Source organism: Manis javanica, chromosome 4 (genome assembly GCF_040802235.1).
Source record: "Manis javanica isolate MJ-LG chromosome 4, MJ_LKY, whole genome shotgun sequence".
Classification (NCBI taxonomy): Eukaryota; Metazoa; Chordata; class Mammalia; order Pholidota; family Manidae; genus Manis; species Manis javanica.
The window spans coordinates 93,857,457-93,882,536 of record NC_133159.1 but is presented as its reverse complement, the minus strand read 5'-3'; the positions used below and the strand labels follow the sequence as shown (position 1 = coordinate 93,882,536).

Sequence of the window (25,080 nt, the reverse complement as noted above, 5' to 3'; positions counted from 1 at the left end):
ATTTATATCAGTATCAGCAGGCCCCCCAGCAGAGAAACTACTGGAGCTGTGTGCAGACATCAACTGGAGGCTCTTTGGTTCTCATGCATCACGCATTATGCAGCCGTAGAATTCTGGGAGAGTTCTAAGATCACCTGATGATAAACTGTCAGATCGTGGAAATGGAGTGAGGGATATAAGGATGGCACCAGAAAACATCATGCCTCCACGCCCAGTCTGAGACAGGGCCCACTAGCAGCGGTGTGTGAGTGGGCAGCATCTCTGCTTCAAGACAGACTTGGTAATTCCTTGCTGATATCAACATGTCATGCATCTTCTAGTTAAACATGCAAACATTGACGTGGACAGTTAATACTATATTTGACTTTTGGGTGTGTTCTATGTCTTTACATCTGAATGTTATTACGGTTCTGAGAACTCATAGTTCAGAAAAAATGATGATACATTTGTAAAACTTATACAAGGTGCTTTAAATATTTTTCCTTTTCTAGCTTCCTGTTCAGCTCTCCCATCTTACACACTCATTTTTGCCTTCAGTGATCTGTGTGTGGTAACAAGCCTTAAGGGGTCCAGTGGCTGAATATTTGAATAAATGAATGAATGAGAACATGATAGCACACTCAACACTAAAGCTATAGGCTACAACCTAATCATATATGATTATTTTAAGAAAATCACTGGGATATTGCAGGGTCCTAGTGTTATTAAGAATCTAGTCATCACTGTTCTAAAGAGTACAGATTGATAAATACCAGACTAATTCGAAAGAGGTGCTTAATTCACCTTGCAAACACTTGGGTTTGTAGATGCATTAAAATAATGAATTGATATTTAGATGGCTGCGGTCATCTCATTCCCAGAGAGTGGAGTCTGGGACTTCTGCTGTCATCCCCATACTGCTTTGCCTCTCACCATGATGCCTGTATTTCTGGAGGACTTCGCTGACCTAAAGAAAGAAAACATCACATATTGGAAACCTTCTCACTGAGCCAAGGAGGTGCTTATTTCTATTTCTTCAGCAGTTGGCTGTCCTACACAAACATGAACAGATAACACTGTGTTGCTAAAAATCAGATAAGACTTGACTTTCAATAAGAATCACTAGTACATTCTTCATGGTATTAATAGTAGTTAAATTAGCTCTGCATGGGGCTTACAGAGTATTTTGTCCAACAAGATTTATTAAGTACCTATCGAAACAGGCACTGAGGATAGAACAGTATTGCCAAAGTCTTTTCCCTAAGTTTGCTTTCAGACTAGTAAGGGGAGGAAGACATACACATAAAAGTAAAATAAATTGCAGGTTCTGTAGATTTTGTATGGGTACAGTAAGAGCTCAGGGGAGAGTCAACTTGCCTGTGGCATTCCTGGAAAAAAGAGAGTGTATCTTACCTTATACTTAAGATAGCTGGGAGTTTGCTAGGCAGGCACAGCTGAGGAAGGACAAGATCCTAGTAAATGGAACAGCATGAGCCAAGGCTTAGAGGTCATGCAGCTTCTGCCAACTTCAGCTTCTATGTAGAGGGGCAGGTGGTTGGGAGGCAGGAGAGGTGAGACTGGTAAGGTCGACAAAGGCAATTCACTTAAACTTCAGGTGCCCTGTGAGGAAATTGACTTTTACCCCACAACGGAGCTAGACCTGACCCCCTCGCTCACTGCCGGTGGTGCTGACCCAGCTTCTGCCAACACAGCAGCAGCGCTGTATTTGGGTGCTATCATCCCATGTGAGACATTTGGATGCCATAGTTCATGCATGAAGCAGGAATCACCCCAGCTGGTCCAGTGCCTTTCCAGTCAATGAGCCCAGATATCGCCAGCATCAGCATACTTGGGCTTTGCTTCCCTCACATGGAGGAGATTCACTTCAAGGACTTTTGGTTTTAGAAGACCTACTTTATTTTCCTCCCCAACCTCTTACTCTACAAGCTAGACTCCACATTTGGCCGATCAAAAAACCTTCCATTCATAATTCATTCTTTGGGATAGTATTTTTAAAAGTATTTTTAAAACATCCATTGAGAACAGAGAGCCATTAAAGAATTTTACGCATGTGTGTGATATGGTCAGTTTTTCATTTTATAAAGTTCACTTGATTGCAGTGTTCAGGTGGGATTAGAGAGGGAGCACAGTTAGAAATTTGTAGTAACCCAGGTGAGAAACGGTAAAAGCCTCAATTACACAGTAAGCGTGGCTGCAGAAAAGAGGGCAGGACTTGCTCCCTGTTAGATGTAGGAGTGGGAGACCCTAACGGGCTCCAAGGTCTCTGGTTTGAGCACTGTCAGAGGGGGATACCTCTTCCCCACTCCTCCGCCTCTATGAAGAAGCACCTTCTCCTAAACGCTCCTGGCCTTTTGCCCGGCCCTTATTCCTGTCCTGGGATGGAGTAAGCTACTTGGTAAGTGGGCAGCAGCACTTGTCCTTATTTTGTAGGGTGAAGCCCTTGGGGTGAAGTAGCATGTGGGGTCCAGCCTTTTTCTCCTCCCTCCTCATTCTTGACTACTGGGAGGCAGTGGCCTGGGTCTTCTCTGCATATCTAATTCCCCTTGGCAGCCTGGACCTGGAGGCAGGAAACTGCAAAGCCCATTCCACTCATCTCTAGTCTCCAAATTACTGCTTTTCCATAATGTAATATTTTAGACTGCTGCTTTCTGACCTAATTTTTCAGTTGGTTCAAATCACCATCAAAAAAAAAGAGGGCTTCTTTTTAAGGACACCCCTTTACAGCCCCAGAGTGTTATTCATCTGGGGTGCCTACAAAACAGCAGACTAAGCTGGCCAGGGGAGACAGTTGGAGTGAGAGGCTTGGAATTCAGGAGAGGCCTGGCATGAGACAGAAGGCGCTGGAAACCATAGGGTGGGAGAGGTTAGCTGGGGGAGTGGAGAGCGGTGGTTCCTAGCCCTCGCATCAGTTCCCAGCTCTCTTCTTAAAATGCAGATGGTCAGGCCCCAGCTCTGGAGATGGTGTATCAGTAAGTCTAGGCTGGAGATAGGCATCTGTGTTTTCTAAAATAAGCTCAGACAATAGTCTGACACTCACTGAGAAGCACTGGCCAGAGTGGAAAGTTTGAGGACAGAGCCATGGGACCCACAAGTTCTTCAAAGGGATGTGTATACCTGGCTGTGTCAGGGATTGTTGACCAAAAGGTCTGTGATGATGACCTGTGACTGGCATGGGCTTGCCAGGTTACATAAACTAGGGCCTGGACAATACTGTTTAACTGATAATGGACTCCAGAATGAAAGAGGAAAAGGGGTCTTGGCTTAGGCAGTAAAAAGGATTATAGGTGAAAGGGTATCTCACCACGGCCCTCCTTACCCCAGAACGACTCAGGAGACACGGGCCCACGCAAGAGATTTTATTATCTGAAAGAGAAAATGGCTGCCCCCAGAGAGAGGGAGCAGCAGCTTGTGGGTGAGGAGGCACGTTTTTAAGGAGTAGGGTTGGTGACTGGATCTTAAGGGGTGGGGGTCTTAGTGCGCCAGAATTTGCCTTCAATAGGAAACTCACTTGAGTCTATCTCAGACACTGAGGAAAGGAAAAGAAATTCTTTGATTGCTTAGTTTAAGGAATTTAATTTTAATCTAGTTTAAATCCTTGATCTAAGTGTAAAAGTGGGGTTACATTTATACTCCTCTGAAGTGTTTGTGTGACTGGGAAAATCACCTGAGCCCTCTGTATCTCAGTTTCCTCATCTGTAAAATGGAGATCATCATAAAACCTGTCTCATAAGAACTATGCAAGTATTAACTGAGATAATACATGTAAAGTAGATAGCATAGTGTTCCAGGCACATACCCAAACATTCAGTAAATAATACCAGCTTAGAAAGTTTTAGGCCAATAACTGAACAGCACTACTACTTACAGATAGTACTAGCTTATCACTCAGGGCTTCTAATTTAGGAGCACCACAACATGATTTAAACTTAGTGCACATTACTCAGGCCTCTGGGAACAAGGGAATTTTCCTGGGCTGGGAAGTAGAGCACTTTCACAACAGACCACATTCCTTGGCTGTTTGAAAGATTAGCTGCAAAGATTGCTTTGAAAATTTACCTCCCTAAGAGCTTATTAGAGGTGGGGCTGAGCCTGGTTGCATGGCAACATAGCCCAGCTTGGGAACTGTCTGCCTCCCTTTATGAGGGGGAAAATAAAAATAAGGAGGCCCTGTAAGCATTGTTCAGCTACGGTGCTGGGGAATTATAGGTATTCTGTTTAATCAATCATTTACTCTTCAATAAACGAGTATTTACTTTGAGGTAGATGAAGTCCCGGTTGCTGAGGATACAAAGATAAATAAATTTCTTACCTCCACGGAGCCCACAATTTAGTGAAAGGAGAGACATGCAAATATGTATTTCAATTTAAATGGCAAATGCCATGATTCAGGGTATGCACGAGAAGCCACAGGAGCAGAGGCAAAGGGGAGGGGGCCTTCAGATTACCTAGACAATTGGGTAGGCGATCCACTGCTCACTACTGGGTGAGTGGCGATACCACTCATCCAAACTGGGACCCCATGAAGAGGAGGAGGAGGAGTTTAGGAGAGAAGGTAATGAGTTCAGGCTCTGTTATGTTGTTTAAAGTGCTTGTGCAGCATCCAAACCAAGATGTCTAGAAGCAGTTGAATGAATGGGCCTAAAACTAAGGAGAGAGGTCAAAGTTAGAGACCCAGACAGAGAGGTCATTGCCAAACAGTTGGTAGCTGATGGGCATGGATGATATTACCTTGGGAAGATGTTGAGTGATTGATACTGTGAAACGCCCATTTAAAGGATGGGCCGAGGAAGAGAAACCAGAAAGGAAAAGAGAAAAGGAACAGAAGAGTAGGACAAGAACCAAGAGAGAATGAGGAGAATCAAAAAAAATCGAGAGGATTTTCAAGATAGTCTCCATATTTTCAAAATATGTTTAATGACAGAGTTAGGGACTATTCCAAAGAAGTCTTGCCTTATTTTCAAATAATCTGCACAGTGTCTTACACATGTGTTCAAAGATTGAGAAAATAAATTAGAACATTATAATGCACACTTAATGCTAAAACTACTGAGCACAGTGTAACTTTAGATAGTTTGGGAGGCACTTGGGGATTTTTTCAGTGCCTCAGGGCAACATTATGGACTCAAATTATTGTTGTCCTGCTCAACTGTGGGAGTACTGATAAATGGAGAGTTGACTGATTTCTAGATAAACCAATCTGTACTCCAAATGGGAAAGGCTCACTAGCAGCGACAGAGCAGGGGTACCCAGATCCCAGCTCAGGGTAGGCAGTCAGTTGACCCAATCAGGGACATGAACCTATCAAGAAAAATTAAAATCCTTTGAGTTCCCCCACCTCCGCGTGTATATTTGAGACTTGTCACCTGAAGGGAAGTTCAAAGAACAAATCAATCTCCTATCCCATATCCTAATATACTAGAAATGATAGTGACAGCTGTGCATGTATGTTTCCGGACCTCTCAGTATCTGTCCAAGGGCTTGGATCTCAGTTCATAATGGACTGGCCTACATTTGAATAATAAGTTTAATAGAGTCAAGAGAAGCTAATTTACAAATTTGTTTCCAAGATGGAGATTTCCCTAAGAGAGATCACTTCAGTTTGAGGAGGGATTCTAACTAATGTTCTGAGCATGGGGGCTAAATGGATTAATTGTGTCTTTTCCCTGGGCTAATTATAAGGTCACTCCATGCTTGTGAGTCAGCAAGCTGTGGATTCTGCTACTCTCATGGTCAAAGACAACAAGTAAACTGGAGCGGAGGTGCTAGGGACTTGTTCTCCCCAGACGGCCAGATACTGCTGCTGCCATGACTGCTGATGGCCTGGCAAAGAACACAAGGTCTTCCATGACAACCAAGACAGTCAACCTGGGACTAATTCCCCACTTGTCCTTGCTGAGTGGAATTACTGAATTTAGAGGCATTTGCTGAGTTGTGCAGCTCCTGATGAGAAAGGAGTGGGAAGGAGGGGTTAGAAGAGGGAAAGGAGCTGGCTGGGCGTGGGCCAGGGCAGCTTGCTGCCACCTTGTGCTCTCTGCATGGTAGTGGGTAGCTGTGATTCTGTTCTCATCAAAATCATTTGGAGTCGGGGCTAGTCGTCATCATCATCACTGTCATCACTGTCCTCGTCGTCAGAATTATTATCGTCGTCACCTTCATCCTCTTCATCTTCAATGTCATCATCTTCAGTGTTTATCTTTCCAGAAAGCACATCCTCAATCCAGTCTTCCAGCTCCTCAGCTGTGGGCAGGTCATCATCATCTGGAATCTCCATCCAGACACTGTCAGCCTGTAGTGAGGGACAGTGAGTGAGTGAGTGAAGGGTAAGCCAGACCAGAGGGTTCCAAGTAGTTGTGCTGAGTGAGCTCCAGGTCTCTTACACATACCAGCAATGTGTGTGCACACTTTTAAATGAAATGTCTAGTTGCAAAATGGTATGTGTAGTATCCTGTTTGTGCAATATAAAAGGAAATGTATATAACATTGTGTGTGTGTGTACAAACAATCTGTGCAAAAGGGATTCTGGGGAAGGGAAATGGATATGGGTACAGGCCTGTGGAGGGAGGGTAGGGGGGTGCGCCAGGCCCAGCACACTGAGACTGGCAGCTGCTCCAACCCCATGCTTTCTTAGAGATGCAGCCTGCCCCCCACCATCTGCCCCTAATTTGTGCCTTGCCTCCCTACTCTGCAGTAGACCCTCTGGGTCACCAGCACAGCCTTGGCAGAGCCCACTCCCTACCCTAACCTGCCCACCCTCCCTACCTGCCACATTGGGTTGATACTGTGGGGAAGCTCTGGTGGTGAGGAGGTAGCCCAGGAATGGGGCAGTTCTGGGGGCACTGAAACCAAGTATTATTAGAATTGTAATTGCATTTGTACTGTTTTTTTCCCCCTATGATTACATCAGCATATATACAGATTCCTATATAAAAACAGCAACATATATATGTGTGTGTGTGTGTGTGTGTGTGTGTGTGTGTGTGTGTGTGTGTGTGTGTATAAGTTTCATAAATAATATGAAACTTCTGGTACAAGAGCCATGAAACTACCACCAGTGGTTCCCTCAGGGAATGGGATAGGGACAGAGTCAGGGCATTAGGAAATACTTCCACTTTTCACTTATATTCTACTGTTCTGTTTTAAAACATTTTAACTTGAGCAAATTTTTTTAACTATTATGGTTAATATTAGTATTAATTTAAGAATCAGTTTACAAGATAAATGTGGAATGCCCCAGGTGACTGAACACCAACAAGATAAAAGGGCATTGCTAACTGGCTCCCATTCACATGAGTTTCCACCACCACTAATTATGGCTCTAATGGACCCTCTGCAACCATCCCCTTCTGTCCATGATATCCATTATTTGTTGTATCTATGCCTCATTCTGTTTTGTTATGGTGGAGTTGCATCAGATATCTGGACTGAGCTTTAAAATTCCTTACGCTCTGCAGTGCACCCACTAGCTTTTCCCACCCTCACTCAGGGGTGCCTGAATGGGGAAGAGAAGCTCCCCGCTCCTTGATGATTTTCTCCTGTCCTACTGTACACTTGGTGCTCTGTCTGCAGTCCTGACTGTCAGGTGATGGTCTGCATGTGCCTCTGGGCCACAGCTGCCCCATCACCCACTGTGCAATGGCAGCCCCAGGTGTGGGTTCCCTTATGAGAAAAGACCTTGTTGTTGGGCTTTGGGGAAAAATACAGGAGAGTTTACTTGGGTGGAAAGTTCCAAGTAGTCAGTAAAACAGGACCAGAAGCAAGGAAATTTGCCTATGTGTTTCCAAGTAAGTGCGCATGGAAGGGAATCTTGAAACCATAGATTGGGTCTGGCTCAGAGACTAGGCTTAGGCAACACTGTCACGTTACCTGAGTTGGGCAGGGCCAGGAATCCTGTTCCTTTCATAAGGTGCTAGACTCCTCTACATGATCTCACAGACTGGGTTCCATGGCAGATAACAGGGCAGGTTTTGGGAGTGCCTGAGCAAGCTTTCATGGGACATACTTACATCTGTCACATTCACCACCCCAATCTGTGGCTTGAATAGGTCAATCTTGAAAGTCTTTTCCCAATACGCAACAAGCTACAGCAACAAAAAATAAGATTACGCAGCAGGCAGAAGTCATCCCTGTGAAAACCACTTTTTGTGGCTGGACCCACCTGTCATCCCATCATAGTAACTAGGTCACTATGGTTAAAGGTCTCCAAAACAGCTGTAGCCACTTAGTAAATTGAAGACTTGACTCCAGGCCTCAAGCACTTTAAACAAGCATGACAAAAAAGATATAATGCAAACTATGAAAATATGTAATAGAAACTTCTACATCTGTAAGGAAGAATATTACAGAGATGGTCCAAAGCTGACCCCAAATTACTTGTGGCTCTTTTTTTTCTTTTAAACTGAGCATCTTTATTGATAAGAATTTGCTCTCATTCATGTAGGAACATATGTTATTAAACAATATCGGTAAAATTGGTATTTGAGTCCTTATGGTGATAAGAAGAGTATCAATGCTTTACAACTCTAATAGAATTACTAAACCCAAAGATTATAGGATTATTGACAATTTCTTTTTTTATTCATTTTTTTATTTTGGTATCATTTATCTACAATTACATGAAGAACATTATGTTTACTAGGCTCCCCCCTTCACCAAGTCCCCCCCACATACCCCTTCACAGTCACTGTCCATCTGCATAGTAAGATGCTATAAAATCACTACTTGTCTTCTCTGTGTTGCACAGCCCTCCCTGTGCCCCCCACACACTATACATGCTAATCGTAATGCCCCCTTTCTTTTTCCCTGCCCTTATCCCTCCCTTCCCACCCATCCTCCCCAGTCCCTTTCCCTTTGGTAACTGTTAGTCCATTCTTGGGTTCTGTGATTTATTGACAATTTCTGGGAGGCATTTAATATATATATTTTTTGTAGATCTTAACCAATGTTTTAAAGATACAAAAATTGAATATTTTATAGAGTTATGAGGTGAATGAAATTTGTTTGTTAATAACTATAAAAACTTCTAAATGACAGCTTTTCTGTGAACTACCAGAGGTATGAAGTCCTCTCTTCTATGAAGCTGAGCTTCTCTTTCGAGGAGTTGGAGAATTAGGAGACAGCTCTGCTAAGTGCTAGCATTAGGCAATCGCTGCCTCACCACTTGTGGCTCTTTTATAGTTTATGTGTGGTGATGGAGTCATTTCCCTCCACTCTCTTTCAATGTCCCATTTAAAAATCCCTTACCTGGCATCACTCTGATACATGAGATGGCTGGGGAAGCAGTGATATGCCATACAAGTAAGAAAAGGGATTCCTCATTCAGCCAGGCTTGGGTTCCACGTGGACTAGCCTTTGACTTGGGCAGGGCTAAGGAGTAAGGGGCTAAGAAAACAAAGATGTTCAGGGGCTGAAAGTCTCCCAAGTAAATATGGGGTGACTGGGGATAATAAGGAACCTGAAAATCAGAATAATTTAAAGATTTCTCCTTTGCCAAAATGAAGGCAAACTTACAGAATAGGTCAGGAGAACTGGAGACCATCTGCAGGCTCTTATATAAGAAAATAGTCCAGATAAACTTGAAATATAACCAGGCAGAGACAAATATACAAAGTTATAGTACATAGGGTCTTATAAGGCCATGACTATGTTATGATTACCCAGAATTATGGCACTGGCCTCAGATGTCATGGAAGTCTCTGCCTTTGACTCACTCACCCTGTATGCGGGATTGGGATTCAGGACCCTTGAGCTCACCAAACCTCTCAGTTTTGTCTGTGTAATCATAGTATGATCAGTTGTGACCTATGCAACAAAGGATAATTCCTAGAAGATAGACTTATTATTTATAATGCAGTGATAACTAAATTTGTACTGATGACAGGCAGTTAGCCTAACCTAAACTCAAATGACCAATAGACAAAGCTTTGGTATCACATAGAGCTGGGTTGGAATACTACATCTGCTATATTTACTGGCTTTAACCTCTCTAGCTATCATTCTTTTCATCTGTAAAATAGGGATTATAACAGTTCCTAATTCATAGGGTTGTTGAGAAGATTAGATGAGATGATGCATGTAAAGAGTTTACTATACTTCTAGGCATACAGTGGAGGCCATTAGTTACATTCATTATTATTACCACTGGGCTTATGTATTGTACAAGTTCTGTTTATTGTCTTTATAGCTAAACATAGTCAAGGCTTTCTGGCCATTGATTAGTGATACTAGTGAGAGTTTGGACCTAAGGTTCCTATGCATTCACTATGTGCTAGATATGCAAGAACCTGGGAGAAACACTATGAACAAGATAGACAGGGTCTCTGTCCTCCAACAGGTTGCCCCTCCTCTCCATGAAGTTCTTAACTCCGTGCAAAATTTTCGTGTCTGTTTTTTATTACTCAGTAACTCAGGTTGCCTTAGAATACCCCCTCCAAAAACACAGCAGGCCAGCCTGGGCCCTGGGGCATAATTTGCTTACCCTTATGTAGGGGGAACTTTAAATTCCCTAACTCCTCTAATTGCTGGAACTCTTCTTCCCTGAGACTCTTATGCCCCTGTGCCACTGAAGCCCCACCCAGAAAATTAAAGCAGTTATAGCAAGGTGGTAGGTTGAGGGGTAGCTAGCGAGCTGCTGACAGAAGAATTTCACCCAGCTCACCTGAGTGGGACCCTCAGAGGGATTCCTGGTCTCCAGAGAGTGGTGAATCTAACCATGTCGGTGTCAGCATGAGGCTGGAAAGCTCAGTATTGCCCCAGTGATCAAGGTCTCCCACACAGGATGGGGGCAGCCACAGTGCTTCTGCAAGAGCCCCTCTTATTTCACACCCTCCTTCATGGTTCAGGGTCTCACATTAAACACAGACATTAGACTGTGAAGGTGACCAAGGAACATGTCCCAGTCTGAGCCACTCACCAAAGGAAAGTCATCTGGGTCGATCCACACGATGCTCAGGTCAGGGTTGTCAGTATTGTCCCTAGCAACCTGTTTCAGGATCTCCAGGAACTCGTAGCCATCTGAAGCAGGATTCAAGAAGGTTGAGTAACCCCTGCACATACATGGCTTCTAACATGGAGAGCAGAGAGGATGGTTTTTCCACGAGTGTTTCTTAGGCCATTTGGTACATCCCCTCAATTACAGGATTATTTTATACAATGAGTCAGATGAGAACTCCAGCCACAAAGCAGCTTGCTCAAAGGAAACAATAAAAATTTTAAATAAAGAAATTAGAAGTTCACAGGGAAGTGGCTTAATTTAAAGCTGAGCTCCATTTGCTAATCTGCATGTGAAAATTGACCAGCCTTGAGTTAGAAAGTGCAATCCCAGAACATAGGAACTCCTGCCAGGTCCTCAGAACTCTGTGCCATATCTTGAAACCTATGATTTGGTATTCCTTGGTGTTCTAGGGACTAAACCTGGACCTTTCATTGTCTACAACTTGAAATCCTAAAACCTTCAAACTAAGCGAACTTCTGATTCCAGGTGGTTTCACAACTTTAACACAGTGAATGGGGTTTTCTCCCTCCCCCATTCAGTAGGCAGCATTTATTGCCACCAAGGGAAGGATGATTCATAAGAAAAGTGGAGACAAGCCTTGTGAGCTTTAAGAACACATTTTTCTTTTAGCTTTAAAAGCCTAAGCATTTAAGGATTGGAAGCATAAAATTTATGCCATATACAAAGATACTGGAAGAATGGTTAGCAAGGGAAAGCATACCCTATACCATTAGCATCCCTGCTCTACTACCAACCAGGAACAAAGAGCTTAGGTTCTGGAAAGTTCCTGAGAATAAGCTCTGTGCCTGTGTGTGTGTGTGCATGCATGTGCACAGATGCAAGCCAATGTGTGCATCCATGTCCACATACAGAAACTCCACAGTTTCAAGGGAATTCCAGAGCATAGGAGACCCATGCTTCATTTCAGAATGTAACTCAGAAAAATGGAAAGATCCCAGAATCTCTTGGCAGACTCCCCAGTGCAGGAGCACTGGGGCAGAAAAGTCTGCAGGAGGCCCCACGGACTCTGTTGTTCTGAGGAACATGCACAAAGCTGAGAGGAGGTGCGGATCTGAAGAAGTCCTGCAATCAGGCTGGAGAGGAGCAGCGGGGACCTAATCGCCTAATCGGGACAAGGGCCGGAGGCCGGACAGACCCACAGACTTCTTTGGAGATGCCAGTGTGGATGGCGAGATGACCATGGTGACTCTGACCAGATGTGCACCCCACCTTTCTTTGTCCCTAAGCCAGCAGGAATCTGGATCCCTAAGGATGGTGGGGTGAAGCAGGGGGATGATTAATTGTCAGACCCAGTTTCCACCATCCAGCTGGAAAATTGAGGTCCAGTTCTAGACAATAGTATCTTTATTGCACAGCTGAATTTGTGTACCTTCTATGCAAACAACTCACCAACTGCTTCCTTAGGAATTCAGTATGGCCACTGCCCTTTCTTTGTAAGAGCTTTCTTCCTCTGCCAGGGGGTCCCAGCCAATTTGAGCCCCTCTCTGGAGCCTCTGTTTAACAAGCCTCTCCTCTCTCCAGGCACTCTAGCTTTTGTTTGGCTTCTTGGGGCCGCTTGGTAGGTTTTTCTTTGCACTTCCTCATCTTTAATACATTCCAGGCAAAATGCATACTATTCTTAGCAGTTCTGCTTTGAGTGGGTGTAGTCATTTTAAATGTTGCTAACTCATACTGCTAACTTGTAAGATTCAGGCTGGGCCCCCTCAGGTCTTGTTACCTTAAAAGAAGAGCTGCTGATAGGAGGGAAGAGGATCTTTATGGCTCACAGCCCCTTCCTGCAGAGTTGCCAGCTGCCTGGGCAATTTTTCCATTTATGCTCTGAATTACATGTTTCCCCTGCTATCCGAAAGTATAGCATTCCTCTGAAGCCTTTCTTAAGTCGGATGGTGTAAAGACACAATTACCATTTGTAAAGCAATTACCATTCTGTGCAAAGTGAAAATCCTCTTTGGATTTCTTTTGCACTGTGAAAACAGGTACTAAAGGAGGTCTTCTGTAAAAAGCCAAGTGGCATAAAGTAAACTTTCAGGTAGAGGGAGAAACCTGTGTGTCACAAATTAGATTGTATGCTAGGCACCTAAGCTCACGAGGGCCATGCACTTTAGAGTTCCTTATCTCTCAGTTTGGGGGCTGGGGTGGAGCTGGGGTTGTGGGTATTACTCCTGCCCCCTGTAAGTGTGGCCGTGAAGGTGGAGTCTCTCCAGAGTGCCACAGGCTGCTGCTCACTGGACACTATGGCTTCGCCTCCTCTGGGCATGTTGTTATGTCACAGGGCAGGGAAATATGGTGCCCCCTTGGTTAACTGTGGACTTATGTAACATAATATACAGAACATAGGGGGTAATTCTTCCCCAGCACCCTCAGTGACAACTCTCAGCGGCCAGAAGCAAGGGATGATAATAAACGAGGTGATGTTGCCAGGGCACCACAAGAAGAGAATCAAATTTAAAAGTAAACTTGACAACTCAGAGATTCGCAAAGAGGGTGAAATTCAACAACACAGACCAAATTCAAGTGGAAAGTAAACTTGAGGGGCAAAAGACCAACTTACATAATGGGCAGGGAGCCATGTCTAGGCATACGTACTGCTATCAGACCTACAGCTGAAGTTTACTTTATGCCACTTGGCTCTTTCCATCAGAACTCACATAATATCAGGATTAACAACAAGGAATGCTATATACAAGAACCTTTTTTATTCTATATTCTAGAGCAGGTTTAGAGATAAAAATAAAGATTGAAGGAATAGAAATTGGGTCCTGCAAGAAAAATCAAATGGATTGGAGTTTTTACATAAACCAGATAAGTCAGAATTGTGGTTTTAAGAATATGAAAGGTTTTGTTTCTACAGAGGAGCAAAGAAAGCTAAAAAAGAAAAAAAAAACAGAATAAACTAATAAATGAGGTTGACAATAAAGCCAGACCAGTTTCAACCAGATCTAAGAGCAGCCCCTTGACTTTCAGGATGATGGATTCTATAATGAACATAATCTTTCCACATCCCTGGACATCTGAAGAACAGAATAGAGCCTGTTCTTCAAGTGGGCAGCCCAGCATGATGCTTAAGCACACGGACACTTGGGGCAAATGACTTTCATCCAAATCCTGGTTCTGCCATTTTGAGAATGACTTCGGGCAAGTTATTTAACATCTTGGCTTCTCATCTGTAAAATGGGGGTGATGATAATAATAGGACCTATTTCACAGGGTGGTTGTGAGATATATGAATTTGTATCTTTAAAGCACTGAGATGGTGCCTGGCACATAGTAAGCTTTAGCCGTTATTCTTAAACGATCTAAATTCTTCTGTCTAAATACAAGGAACCTGGCCATTCATCTGTTCATCCAATGCATTTGTATTAATTACAATGATCTGGGCACAGGGGTCGGGTAGAAAATAGTCTTGGCCTCATGTGGTAGAGAAGACATACTCACAGGAAGTTACACCTGGAGATAATGTGTCATGGGGTGGCTCTTTCTGGCTCCTATGGTTGATTCTGTGCCCAAAGGCTTCAGGGGTGGCTGTGCCAGCCAGTGTGACTATGAGAACTTTGCCTCAATATGTGGGTCAGATCAAGTTTCCTTCCTTTGCTTTAAAGTCATTAAGCTAACTTGGATATTCCTGATTTAAGGCTCACAAGTCCCATGCCTTCTCCCCACTTTATTTCCCTGCTTTGAATGTAGGCCTGTTGGAATGGATTCTCATTTATCTAGGAAAGCTGAGTTAAGGCAGCTAAGCAGGTGCCAGCTAAAATGATCAATTATAAGTTCAATTTCCTCTTAGGGAGAGCTGCTGTTTCTTTGTAAAAACTGCAGGTTTCCTGAAAAGGAAAAACATCCACTGTGGACCCTCCCTTCTTGACCAGGAAGGAAGGAATAGGAAGCTGTATTTCACTTCTGTAATTCAGTGTTAAGCTTAAGACTAGTCCGCATTTAGAATTACATGAATGAATGAATGAATGGGCTTGAAATAAATAAACATTTCTGTCATCAATCATGCATTGACCTTAGAGGCCTTTTAAAATTGTGGCCCTGCATCTTTCAGAAGGAAGAGTCCATAGTTCAAAAAAAAATTGTAGGTAAAAAAAAAAGGAAATATTATTCCAAGATTATAGGCTACCAATTATTTAGCCTTCAAAACCAGATTATTCTCTGCACTTATCAGTTAGAGAAGCACTCATCCCCAAAGCCAGAGGGACTCCCAAACATTCCAAGTATGCAGGCAGATGAATAGGCCCAACCAAAACATTTGTCTATCTCTTCTCTTAAATATTTCTGGGACTGGAACCCTCAGACCTCCCTCAAGGCCCACTACAGAGTTGCTAATCTGATAGACAAGAATATTTTTCTTGATTGATCCAACTCAAATCTCCTTGTACACAAGCAGTTCATCTCCCAACTTCTTCCTCTGTGAACACAGGGCATCTTTACATGCAGGAGTCTGTACCATGCTGTCCAACCTTTCCATAAGTATTTATTGAGCACTTACTGGGTACCGAGTACCTTTGCATTTAATCTTTACATTCAGTCCTGATGGAGATTAGGAAGCCTCTATGATCTCCATTTTCAAGGGGATAGAATGAGACGCAGGGAGAATAGGTGACTTGCCCAGCATTACATGCTAGCAAGTGGTAGGTAGAGACAGGGTCCTAAGTCAGGCCTTTGGCTTACATGTGTAGAGTAATTTCCACAGTCATTTTCCCTCTGAAGCCTCAGCCTTCCTGCCGGAGCTACTGCCATCATCCTTCCCCGAGTCTGTGCTTGAGATCTCCGAGCCCAGAGTGAAAGCCCCAAGATGTGGGCAGCAAGGCAGGATGTGAGGAGACAGAGCGGGTGCAGCCAGGCCTGGAGGGCCGCCTCCACCTTCCCCTGCTTCTAACCATGCTGCTGATCCCTGTCCTCCTCACAGACACCGCGGGTTTGGATGGTTAACTGGGACATGTCCCTGAGCACGAAGGGGAGTCTCAGAGGTCAGTGTCAGTGGAGGAGAGGGACTCAGCACTGTGAGAACTGTGACTCCCTCCTGGCCACACGGGCTTGGGACCTCGGGTCTGTGACCTGGGGCTGGAGCTCCTGTGGAGCCAGGTTTCCCATGGCAAGAGAGGGGCCTCTGGGATTCAAGGTTGTGGGAAGGAACCTGGGGATCATGCTCCTCATCCCCAGGCAGGGAGGGACTATGGGAATGAGATGGCACCAAGCCCTGGAGACCAGTTCTGGGCCAGGCACAGCCATGTCTGGAGCCAAGTCCCTGGCTGGCTGACACATGTGTGTCTCAGGGCGAGCAAAGGCCCAGGAGTAAAAAGGCCCACAGCGCACTGCCCACCCTGACCTTCACTGTCCTTGTGACCCCACCTTCTGGTCACTGGCTGTGCTCATTCCATAAAGGCCCTCCCAGGTGCCACACCACATGGAGTTGTGGGGCTCCAGTCTCTCCTGGATAGAGGCCAAGGCCTGGGGAATTAGGCTCTTAGGGTGGGGGTCCTGCTGTGGCTCATGTAGCAGGTGACACAGACACACTGGCAGGCTTGGAGGTTGTGTCTAGAGAGGGCACCCATCTGGAGTGTGAGGACCCTGCACAGGGCACTTAGCCTCTTTGAACTTTGGTCTCCTCGTCTGAAAATGGAGAGAACAGCTGCCTCATTACTGGGGCTCCTCGATGATAATGATGCTGTTACTATCATGCGGGCAATTGCAGAGGAGACTGTGAAGATGTTCTCTGTTTTCTTTTTTACCTCCTCCACCCCATCAACCTTTTACTCACTGTAAGCTTTTTTTACTGCTGTCAAGCTTCATTGATGGGAAGGATTCATTTTGTCGTTGAGCAGGTATATTCCAAGTGCCCACACGTATCAGGCCCAGGGCCAGGGGCTAGTGTACAAAGGTGTGCAGGACAGGTGATGGCCTTCAGGTCCCCTCTTAGAAAAGCCTGGCTGTCCTCAGGCAGAGCCCACTCCATAAATGTGGAATCCTAAACAGCAGCGTCATGGCATCCAAACCTGGGCTCAGGAGGACAGACAGGTTTTGGAGCTTCCCCCTGACACAGCAGAGTTGCCCAGTCACCTCTTAGAATGGGGGACATTGTGTGGGCCCACAGTCCTGAGATGGCACTTGAGACATCTGAATACCCTGTCACTGCTGACCACAACCCTCTTCTCTGCCCTGTCTTCTCCTGGCCTTCAGATCTCAGGATTGGTGCAAAAATGACATGAGAATGGTTTTGGGATGGAGAGGAGCATAAGGTGGTTGAAAATGCCAGACTTGGAGCTGGACTGCCTGGATTTGAATCCCAGTTCCATCACTTAGTAGCCATGTGACCTGGGACATTATTTAACTTCTCCATATCTTTGTTTCTTTCTCTATATATCTGGGAAGATAATAAGGACAGTAGCTACCACTTAGGGTTGTTGTGAAGGTTGAATGTGCCAATATTTGTTAAGCGCTTGGGACAACATTGGCACGCAGCAGGAAACAAATGTTAGATTCAATAAGCCAAATTTAAATTTGGAAGCTCAAATAAGCAGTTAGCATTCCTATTTGAGATAACTGGTCTCAAAAACATTTTACGAGAACCCCAAGCAGTCAAAAACTCAGAACAGGACTTGGAGACGTTCACTCAGGGCCTGTCACTGGTTAGCACATGCAGACAGCAGCCTGTCCTTGCATTTCCAGCTTGTTACTGCTAACATTCCTCGTGCCCTTGGAGGATATCCATCCAGCACGCACTCATGTAGAAACGCTACTTCGCGAACCTTTCATCAAGTGTTATGAAGATGTCAGCTTGATGCACACAGCTGGGGGTGGCAGGGGAGAGTCGATCATTTTTGAACCTGTCAAACAGCAGCTCCAGCAGCATTCTGAGAGTAGGAGCATGAGGGGAGGCTTGGGAGGAGGAAGACCCAGCACAATAGGCCAGAGCAGAGGAATGGGCATGTCCTTCCCAGCCCGGCCGGCCTGTGGGCAGCAGGGATGAGCACTCACTGCAGAAGGGACCAAGTGATTATGGCCTGGGCCAGGAGAGCAGACACTGTGCCATCCCTGAGCCCAGGCTCTCGGCTAGGAACCTCTAGGAGAGTCCCAGGGTACCTGGGGCACTTGGAGTGACATTTGTTCTTGCTGTATAATCATAGACTCCAAATCTGGGAATGTCAGTGGACAGCGGGGAGAAAGTCTGACTTTTCTTCAGTAATTAGGTGCTCTGCTCTCTCCTCAGTCCCCTCTCCTCCTTCCCTGGCCCTCCCCACCCCCCGCGTGACAGCGCAGCAGCAGTGCTCTTGCTCGGAGCCTGCGGCTGTGCGTGGGGGTGGTAGTGCCGTCCAGTGGCTGGGTCCAGAGGAGCCTGAAAGAAATCTAAGCTCTTGTTTGTCTGCTGTCCCTCTAACTGTGGGAACCCAAGCCCACCACTGAGCTTCTCTGGGTCTTTCAAAGATGAAGGTGGATGGGATGGTGAGGGGCAGCAGAGAGGAAGGAGAGCAGCATAAATGATCACTCAGATGCCGTTGGCAGTGGTTAACTGAGGGGCGAACAAGTCTGCAGCAGGGCCTTGCGGCCTTGTGGCTGGGAAGCCAGACAGCCCTCAGCTTAATTATAACTCCACTGCTTTTCAGCAAGGTACCCTCTCTTGGTCTCAGCTTCCTATATTGTAAGATGGGAATAAAACTAGACCTCCGACACGGGGGGGGGGGGGGGTTTGCATCACATAAACATAGAATGAGTGATCACCCTCATAATCATGATGAATTCAGAAGTCAGGAGAGCCTCCTAGAATTTGAATCTTGGCTTCAAGATTCAGCAAGTGGTTTGATTAGATACGGAGGTGATTTGGGTAAGTCATTTAACCTCTAAGACTCACTTTTCTCATCTGATGCTGGGATGGTGGTAGTCATGCAAATATCATGGAGTGGCTTGAGAGAGCAAATAAGATCATTTCCATAAAGCTCACAGCGCAGGTCCTCAAGACTGTCAGCTCCTTAAGAAGAGCTGTATTCATTTCTTGGATGGATGAACTTGTTCTTTGGCGACTGGGTAGGGGTTTGGTTGGGGCACTAGGTCATGGATAGCTAGCTTGTTAGCGAAAGCAAAGATATATGAGGAGCCGCTGTCTGGGCAGGAATGAAATTCCTAGTCCTGCAGCCAGGCCCCTCAGCCCCAGGATACACATCAGTGACCTGCGGGGAATGACTGTCTAGCCTGGGAGTCAGGTCTGTTACAGAAAAGCCTTTCCATTTCCCAGCTCTGAGCTGGCCAAGCCCTCCCTCCTTGAAAAAAGATGTTTTGAGCTCTTCTTCTGCCTCCAACCCTCCCCTCCCCCGCCATCCCCTGCCCAGTGCATTTCTTCCGGCTTCCCAATAACAAGCCCCAGCTTGGGCTCTCTGGGGAAAGACAGCTTCAGGCCCAGGGATATTTGTGCAGGGAGGAGGTGGAAGTAGTTTCAGGAGCTTGATTCATTACAGCAGCAATCTCAGTCAAACAGGTTCCTGCAACTTCTCCGAGGCCTCTTTGTTCCATTGTTCTAGAGAGCCAGACAGGCCTCCCCACAATCCTGGAAGGGGGCAGGTTAGGGGGAGGAAGCCCCTTGGAGTCTGGCCAGCAGGCTGCTGCTGATGGCGATTTCATCTCTGTTCAGGTAACACCAGAGATCTGATTCTGTTTGATTATAGCCTATATGTAAACTTTGGGCAAATGGCTTCCTTTGCTGTTTTCTACTCCAGGGGCAGAAGGGTGGCCAGAATCTGTGAAAAGAAGCTGGAACCATACTGGCATTTTTTGGAACCATACTGGCATTTTTTTTTTGGACAAACGCTAGCTATCCTTGAAGAGTTTTCACATCTTTCCAAGTCAATGATGGGAAAATGGGACATAACTCAACATACAAAAATGTTCATTAAGAAACGGGGTAATTTGGAGTAGAAATTTGATTTTGATACAATGGAATATTACTTGGTTCTAAAAAGGAATGAATTACTGATGCATGCTACATAATGGGTGAACCTTGAAAACATTATGCCACGTGAAAGATGCCAGGCACGAAAGGCCATGTATGACGTGATTCCTTTTATATGAAATGTTCAGAATAGTTAAGTCCTTAGCAAAAATAGATTAGTGGTTGCCGGGGGCTGGGGAGAGGGCAGTGAGGAGTAACTGCTAACAGGTTTGGAATTTCCTTTTGAGGTGATGAAAATGTTCTGGAATTAGACAGAGGTGGTGGTTGCACAACTTTGCTAATAGACTAAAAGCAACTGAATTGCACACTTTAAAAGGGCGAATATTATAGCATGTGGATTATATCTCAGACTATAAGAAGCTATAGAGGCTGAAGTACTACCAAAAAAAAAAATTGGTCTGACAGTGATGCATTGGGCTCAATGCTGAGCAGTTATCTGCCTGTCTAATCACCTCCTGACAGATATTTATTGAGTGCTTCCTGTATGCCAAGGTGCAGTGCAAGGACCAGGAACACATGGATGAACAAGACAATCTGTCTCTCCTTCATGACCTCTGTTTAGCTTCTCCAAGCCTTTGTTTCCTTGTCTGTCCAGATGAACGCACAACAGGCCAAGGTCCCAGGCAAATTCCATACAGTTCACATTACCTGGAGCAGTGGGTCCCAAGACCACTGGTGCCAGAGAACTTTCTTCAGAGCTCCATGAAATTACAGGTTCCTGAAGGTGCTGTTGGTTGGCCTGAGTTGGCTTTGGTGCTTGTGGTTTTCTGCACTGTCAGGTTTGGAAACCCCTGCCCAGGCCACCCCACTCAAGGCCTGAGCACCATCGTAAATGAAGTTCCCTGCCTTCCCTGGTTGCATTCTGCATTGTCCCAGGCCTCCCACTTCAGAATCTCCACTGACAGTTTCCCTTCAGGGACTCTTTATCTCACAGAGCACAGCCAAAGGGACCCAGCATCTTGCCACCTGCAAAATTTTCCCAGCACTTCAGTCTCCCCTGATGTTAAACAGAGTGAAGCCAGGAAAAAGTTGTCCAAGTTCCAAAATAAAACAAAGTTACTCATTCATTTATAGGGTCATTTGCACTTTACAAATTAGCTGCCTGTTTGGCCCAGTTCTCATTATTTGGGGGAATATTTTCTACAAAGTTTCCTACACACAGACAATATTTTACAGACCAAAAAGTACCTTTGTTGTTATTTATATAGCCTATGCCACAAAATTGGCAAATAAACTTTAAGGTGAACAGAAGTCCACACACACATACACACACACACACACACACACACACACACACACACACATGCACTCTGTAAAGTTGGATGTTTTTATATCCTTCTTAGTGTGTCTTCCTAGTTTAGGCAGCTAAGCAGAATGAGGTTCTGATCTATCCACATCTCTTTTCTCAGCTGTGTGCACAAATGAAAAAGATTCCTACCTAACAGAGGACCACCAGGGGGTGTCCAACATCTCGTGGTCACGTTGTAGTGGGGAAGTGAAGGAAGAGAAAGGAGGAGGGCTGACAAAGGTGAGAGGTCAGTTCTTGCTTAAGGGGTGAAAGAGCAGGTTGGGGGTTTCCTACCTGGGTCGCTTCTCTCTGCGAAGGCCACAATGTGGATGCCGTTCAAATCATCTTCCTGTGGGAGGAAAGAATCAAAGGTCACACTCCCTGGGGAGAGATACAGTGGGTCGAGTGGAGGACAGACTCAGAGGCTGGAACAGAAATGGAAGGCAGGGGAGGTGGTGACGTGGGAGCGGACACACAGGGGGCGCATGTTAATGAGAAGAATATTGATGAGCGCTGGGAGGAATGTAGGGCATTTGATAAATGGGTTTGTGAGACAGGAAGAAGACACCCACTGCACACATGACATTAGCACTGAATGGGTCTCACTCCTGTGGTCTGATGGGTCCAGGAGAGCAGCGGTAAAAGGCAAAACAAGAAAAAATGTGAGTCTGGCTGATCAGGAGCTCTGAAGACAAGTGCTGTGAATGTCGCTCAGTGAACACGGTTGTCAGTCGGCTTCAGGAATTCACCACCAGCAAATGTAAGCACTGATATACCAGATTATGGAAACTCCTGCATGCTCATCACACATCCTGAAACTGTCCCCCTGCAGGCAGCAGACAGGAATCTTTGAGGCAAGCTACCATGTGGGTCTGTTCCATTCACACAGGATTCTTACACCAGGGTAGTGCCTCTCTCTCTGTGAAGAAACCTCTCATTGAAGAGCAGGTGCTGTCAGCAGGGGCGCCTTGCTGCCTGTGATTTCCAGGTTGTTTGCTTGGGGTCCTTTCTGCCCTGGAACCAAAGCTTGCTGCAGTGCATGTCTATGAGTGCGGGAGGCTACAGGAGGAGACTGGAATTGGGACTAGGGAAGGTTGTGACAGTGAGAAGCAGTTGTGACTGTGGAGGCCTGGACAAGGCCAAAAATCTAGAAAGAGTTTTTCCTATCTATGGACAAGCAAGAGACAATACACATATCCACACAGAAAGGACCATATGCCTTATGTGTCCTTTGCATCAGTTATTCCTGCAGAAGGAAGAGGAGCAGCTTGGAGGGGTGTCTGTTATTATAAGAAATGTGATCCTCAAGAGACCTGGAGTGGAAGATGTGTGGGAACAAGGCACCAGGGACAGATCTGAATGAATACTGACTGTCACTGACACAGGGATTCATTGGGCCCCCTGAGTGTCATGTCAGAATCATCCCATGGAAAGACTCCAGGCATCTCAACCCGCCCATGATTCCTGTTTCCATTTCAATTGATTTTAATGCTGCTGCAATCCTATCTAAATGCTAATTTTTTCCCTTTGAGTTTGGAATGGACAAAACCTCCCCAAACTCTGAGAGATTAAATGGAAAATATTTTTATTAAAAACAAGAGAGTGGGTGCTTGGACAGATTCTCTGGGGAATTGAATTTTATAGATGTGTGTGTGTGTGTGTGTGTGTGTGTGTGTGTGTGTGTGCGCGCGCACAGGTTTATTACACAAATCCAACAGCAACCAGAAGGGAGTCTGAGGCTGCACTGTTTTACATTTGCTATATCTCCAAACAGAATATCCTGATCAGTTCTCATTAGGCTGCCTGTTCTTCTGTCTCCCACCATCAGCTGGAAGTGAGCAGTGTTAACTCTGTGGAGCAGGCTTCATTTCTGTGTGCCCATCTAGAATGCATTTGGAAATTCGTTTTAGAGTTAAGAATCCATATTTGTTTGCTAAGAGGCTGCTCGTAATATGGCTGTCACTCCCAAGCCTAAGCTGGTCCCTGGATGGAGAGCTGTAGGCAAGAAAAAGAACCCCTCTCTTTGTGAGTCTCAAAGATTCAGCACACAAATCTGTACTGAACACCTGCAAAGAAGCAGGCACATGCTCGTTGCCTGGTATTTTCAGTAATAACTCACAGACCAAGGAATCCATGGGCAAGCCTGAAGGTCGGGCTCCTCAGAGAGAGTCCTACGTGCAGGCGTGAGGACAGATTGGACTCACTGACAGAGGCCACCCAGGGACTTCCTCTGAGCACCACAGCCTTTGCTGCCCAGGTCACCCATGTGGTCTTCAGATCACATTGCCTTGGACATTATCTTTGTAACTGCTTGACTCTTCCCTTCTCAACCAGATGACAAGTTCTCTGAAGGAAGGAATTTCACCTTAAAATAGCAGTGATGACTAAAATAGCAACAACCATATCAGCCATTTGCCCCTCTGTGTATCAGTACTTTGTATGTACATTATTTCTAAATCTCAAGTGAAATTCTAATTCCTATTTAATTTAAAAAAATTGAAATGACTTACCTAAGAGCCAGAGTTAATACATGACTGAACTGAGATTCAAGCCAGTTCTATCTGGTCACAAAGCTCATGGTTTCTTTCTCACTGGAAAGGTCCAGAACAAGCTACTATGGCACAAAAATTATTTGGGGCTGAAGGCATATGAATTCTTGAAATTCCTCACTGGCCTGGAAGCAGAGCCTCCCTCAAGAAGTCAACTGTCATAAATCCCCTTCCCTGGAAGCAACTCTGATCTTCTCTTAGACAGACATTATCACAAAACTATCAAATTTCCCACCTGTTCTCCTAAGGGCCCATTTATCTTTCCAAAAAGACATTTGTTTTTTCAATAAGTGTCCTTTCCCCTCCCCTCACCCTTTCCAAGAAGTCATTTGTTCTCTAGAGGGCCCCTCCGCCCTTCCTCATCTCCAACTAAAATGGCATATAAACCTCTTCTAGAGTCACATTTCCTGGTGAACTCCCAAGCATGAGCCGGTTATTTAATCTGTTTTTTTTCCTTATGCTAATCTGTCTTTTGTCAGTTTAATTTGCAGGCCTTCAATACTAAACCTAAGAGGGTAGAGGAAAACAATTTCCTCCTTAACATCACCAACAGCCGCAGAATAGGCTCCATGAATCTATTGTCCCCTGCAGGATTTGCAGAAGATGTTGCAAACTCAGGTCAGTGGCTCTTACTTGAGTTAAAAGAAGCTGATAAAGGGCCTTTGTATCAAGTGACTGAGCCCCAGGTCCCAAAAGATCTGGAGATTTGAGAGTTGCTTTGGTGAATATTTCCCTCTGAATTCCCTAGCACTTTGTTTGTCCGTCTGTCATAGCAGTGAGCATGGCGAACTAGCGTTATATGTTTTGAGACTTCCGTTTGCTCAACTGTGAACTGCAGGATAAGACACACTGTGAACTGCAGGATAAGAACTGTGAAAAGACAGGATAGCAGTGTTCATTTTTATAGCCTCCATTCTTAACACAGCGTAACAGGTTCTCACTGATGCCTATCAACTTAAAAAAAGGATATGGTAATACAAATCCTACATACTAGTTGAAGAAAATTAGAAAATAATAGATGCCAAGAAGAAAACTTCAAATACCCACCAACCAGATATATTACCACTGCTCCTATTTTGCTTTATTTCCCTCCAGTCTCTGTTGAGTGTTTGTTTTCATGTTGAATGAAAAGTTGCAAAGAAAAAAGTAAGCACACTTAAAACTAGCAGACTGCCTGGTGCAACAGAATGTCCTAGGGGCTCATCTGGAGGTTTCTGGCCTCCTCTTGGAACTACTTTGCTATTGCAACAGAGAGAGGATTTTTTTAGAAGGAATTGCTGACTACCATCCC

General features: G+C 45.1%; 1 protein-coding gene across 2 annotated transcripts in view; it reads right to left on the bottom strand.

Annotated features, from left to right (window-relative positions):
* Positions 1–4,891: 4,891 nt before the first annotated feature.
* Positions 4,892–25,080, bottom strand: part of CASQ2 (calsequestrin 2) — a 63,568-nt gene continuing 43,379 nt past the window's right edge. For both annotated transcript variants that reach the window (XM_037020030.2, XM_017650414.3), the window contains 4 exons: positions 21,535–21,589; positions 10,910–11,010; positions 8,004–8,078; positions 4,892–6,286 (listed from right to left, as the gene is read on the bottom strand). In XM_037020030.2, the coding sequence (XP_036875925.1) occupies positions 6,089–6,286; positions 8,004–8,078; positions 10,910–11,010; positions 21,535–21,589 (429 nt within the window). In that variant the 3' untranslated portion in view covers positions 4,892–6,088. The remainder of the gene's footprint in view (positions 6,287–8,003; positions 8,079–10,909; positions 11,011–21,534; positions 21,590–25,080) is intronic.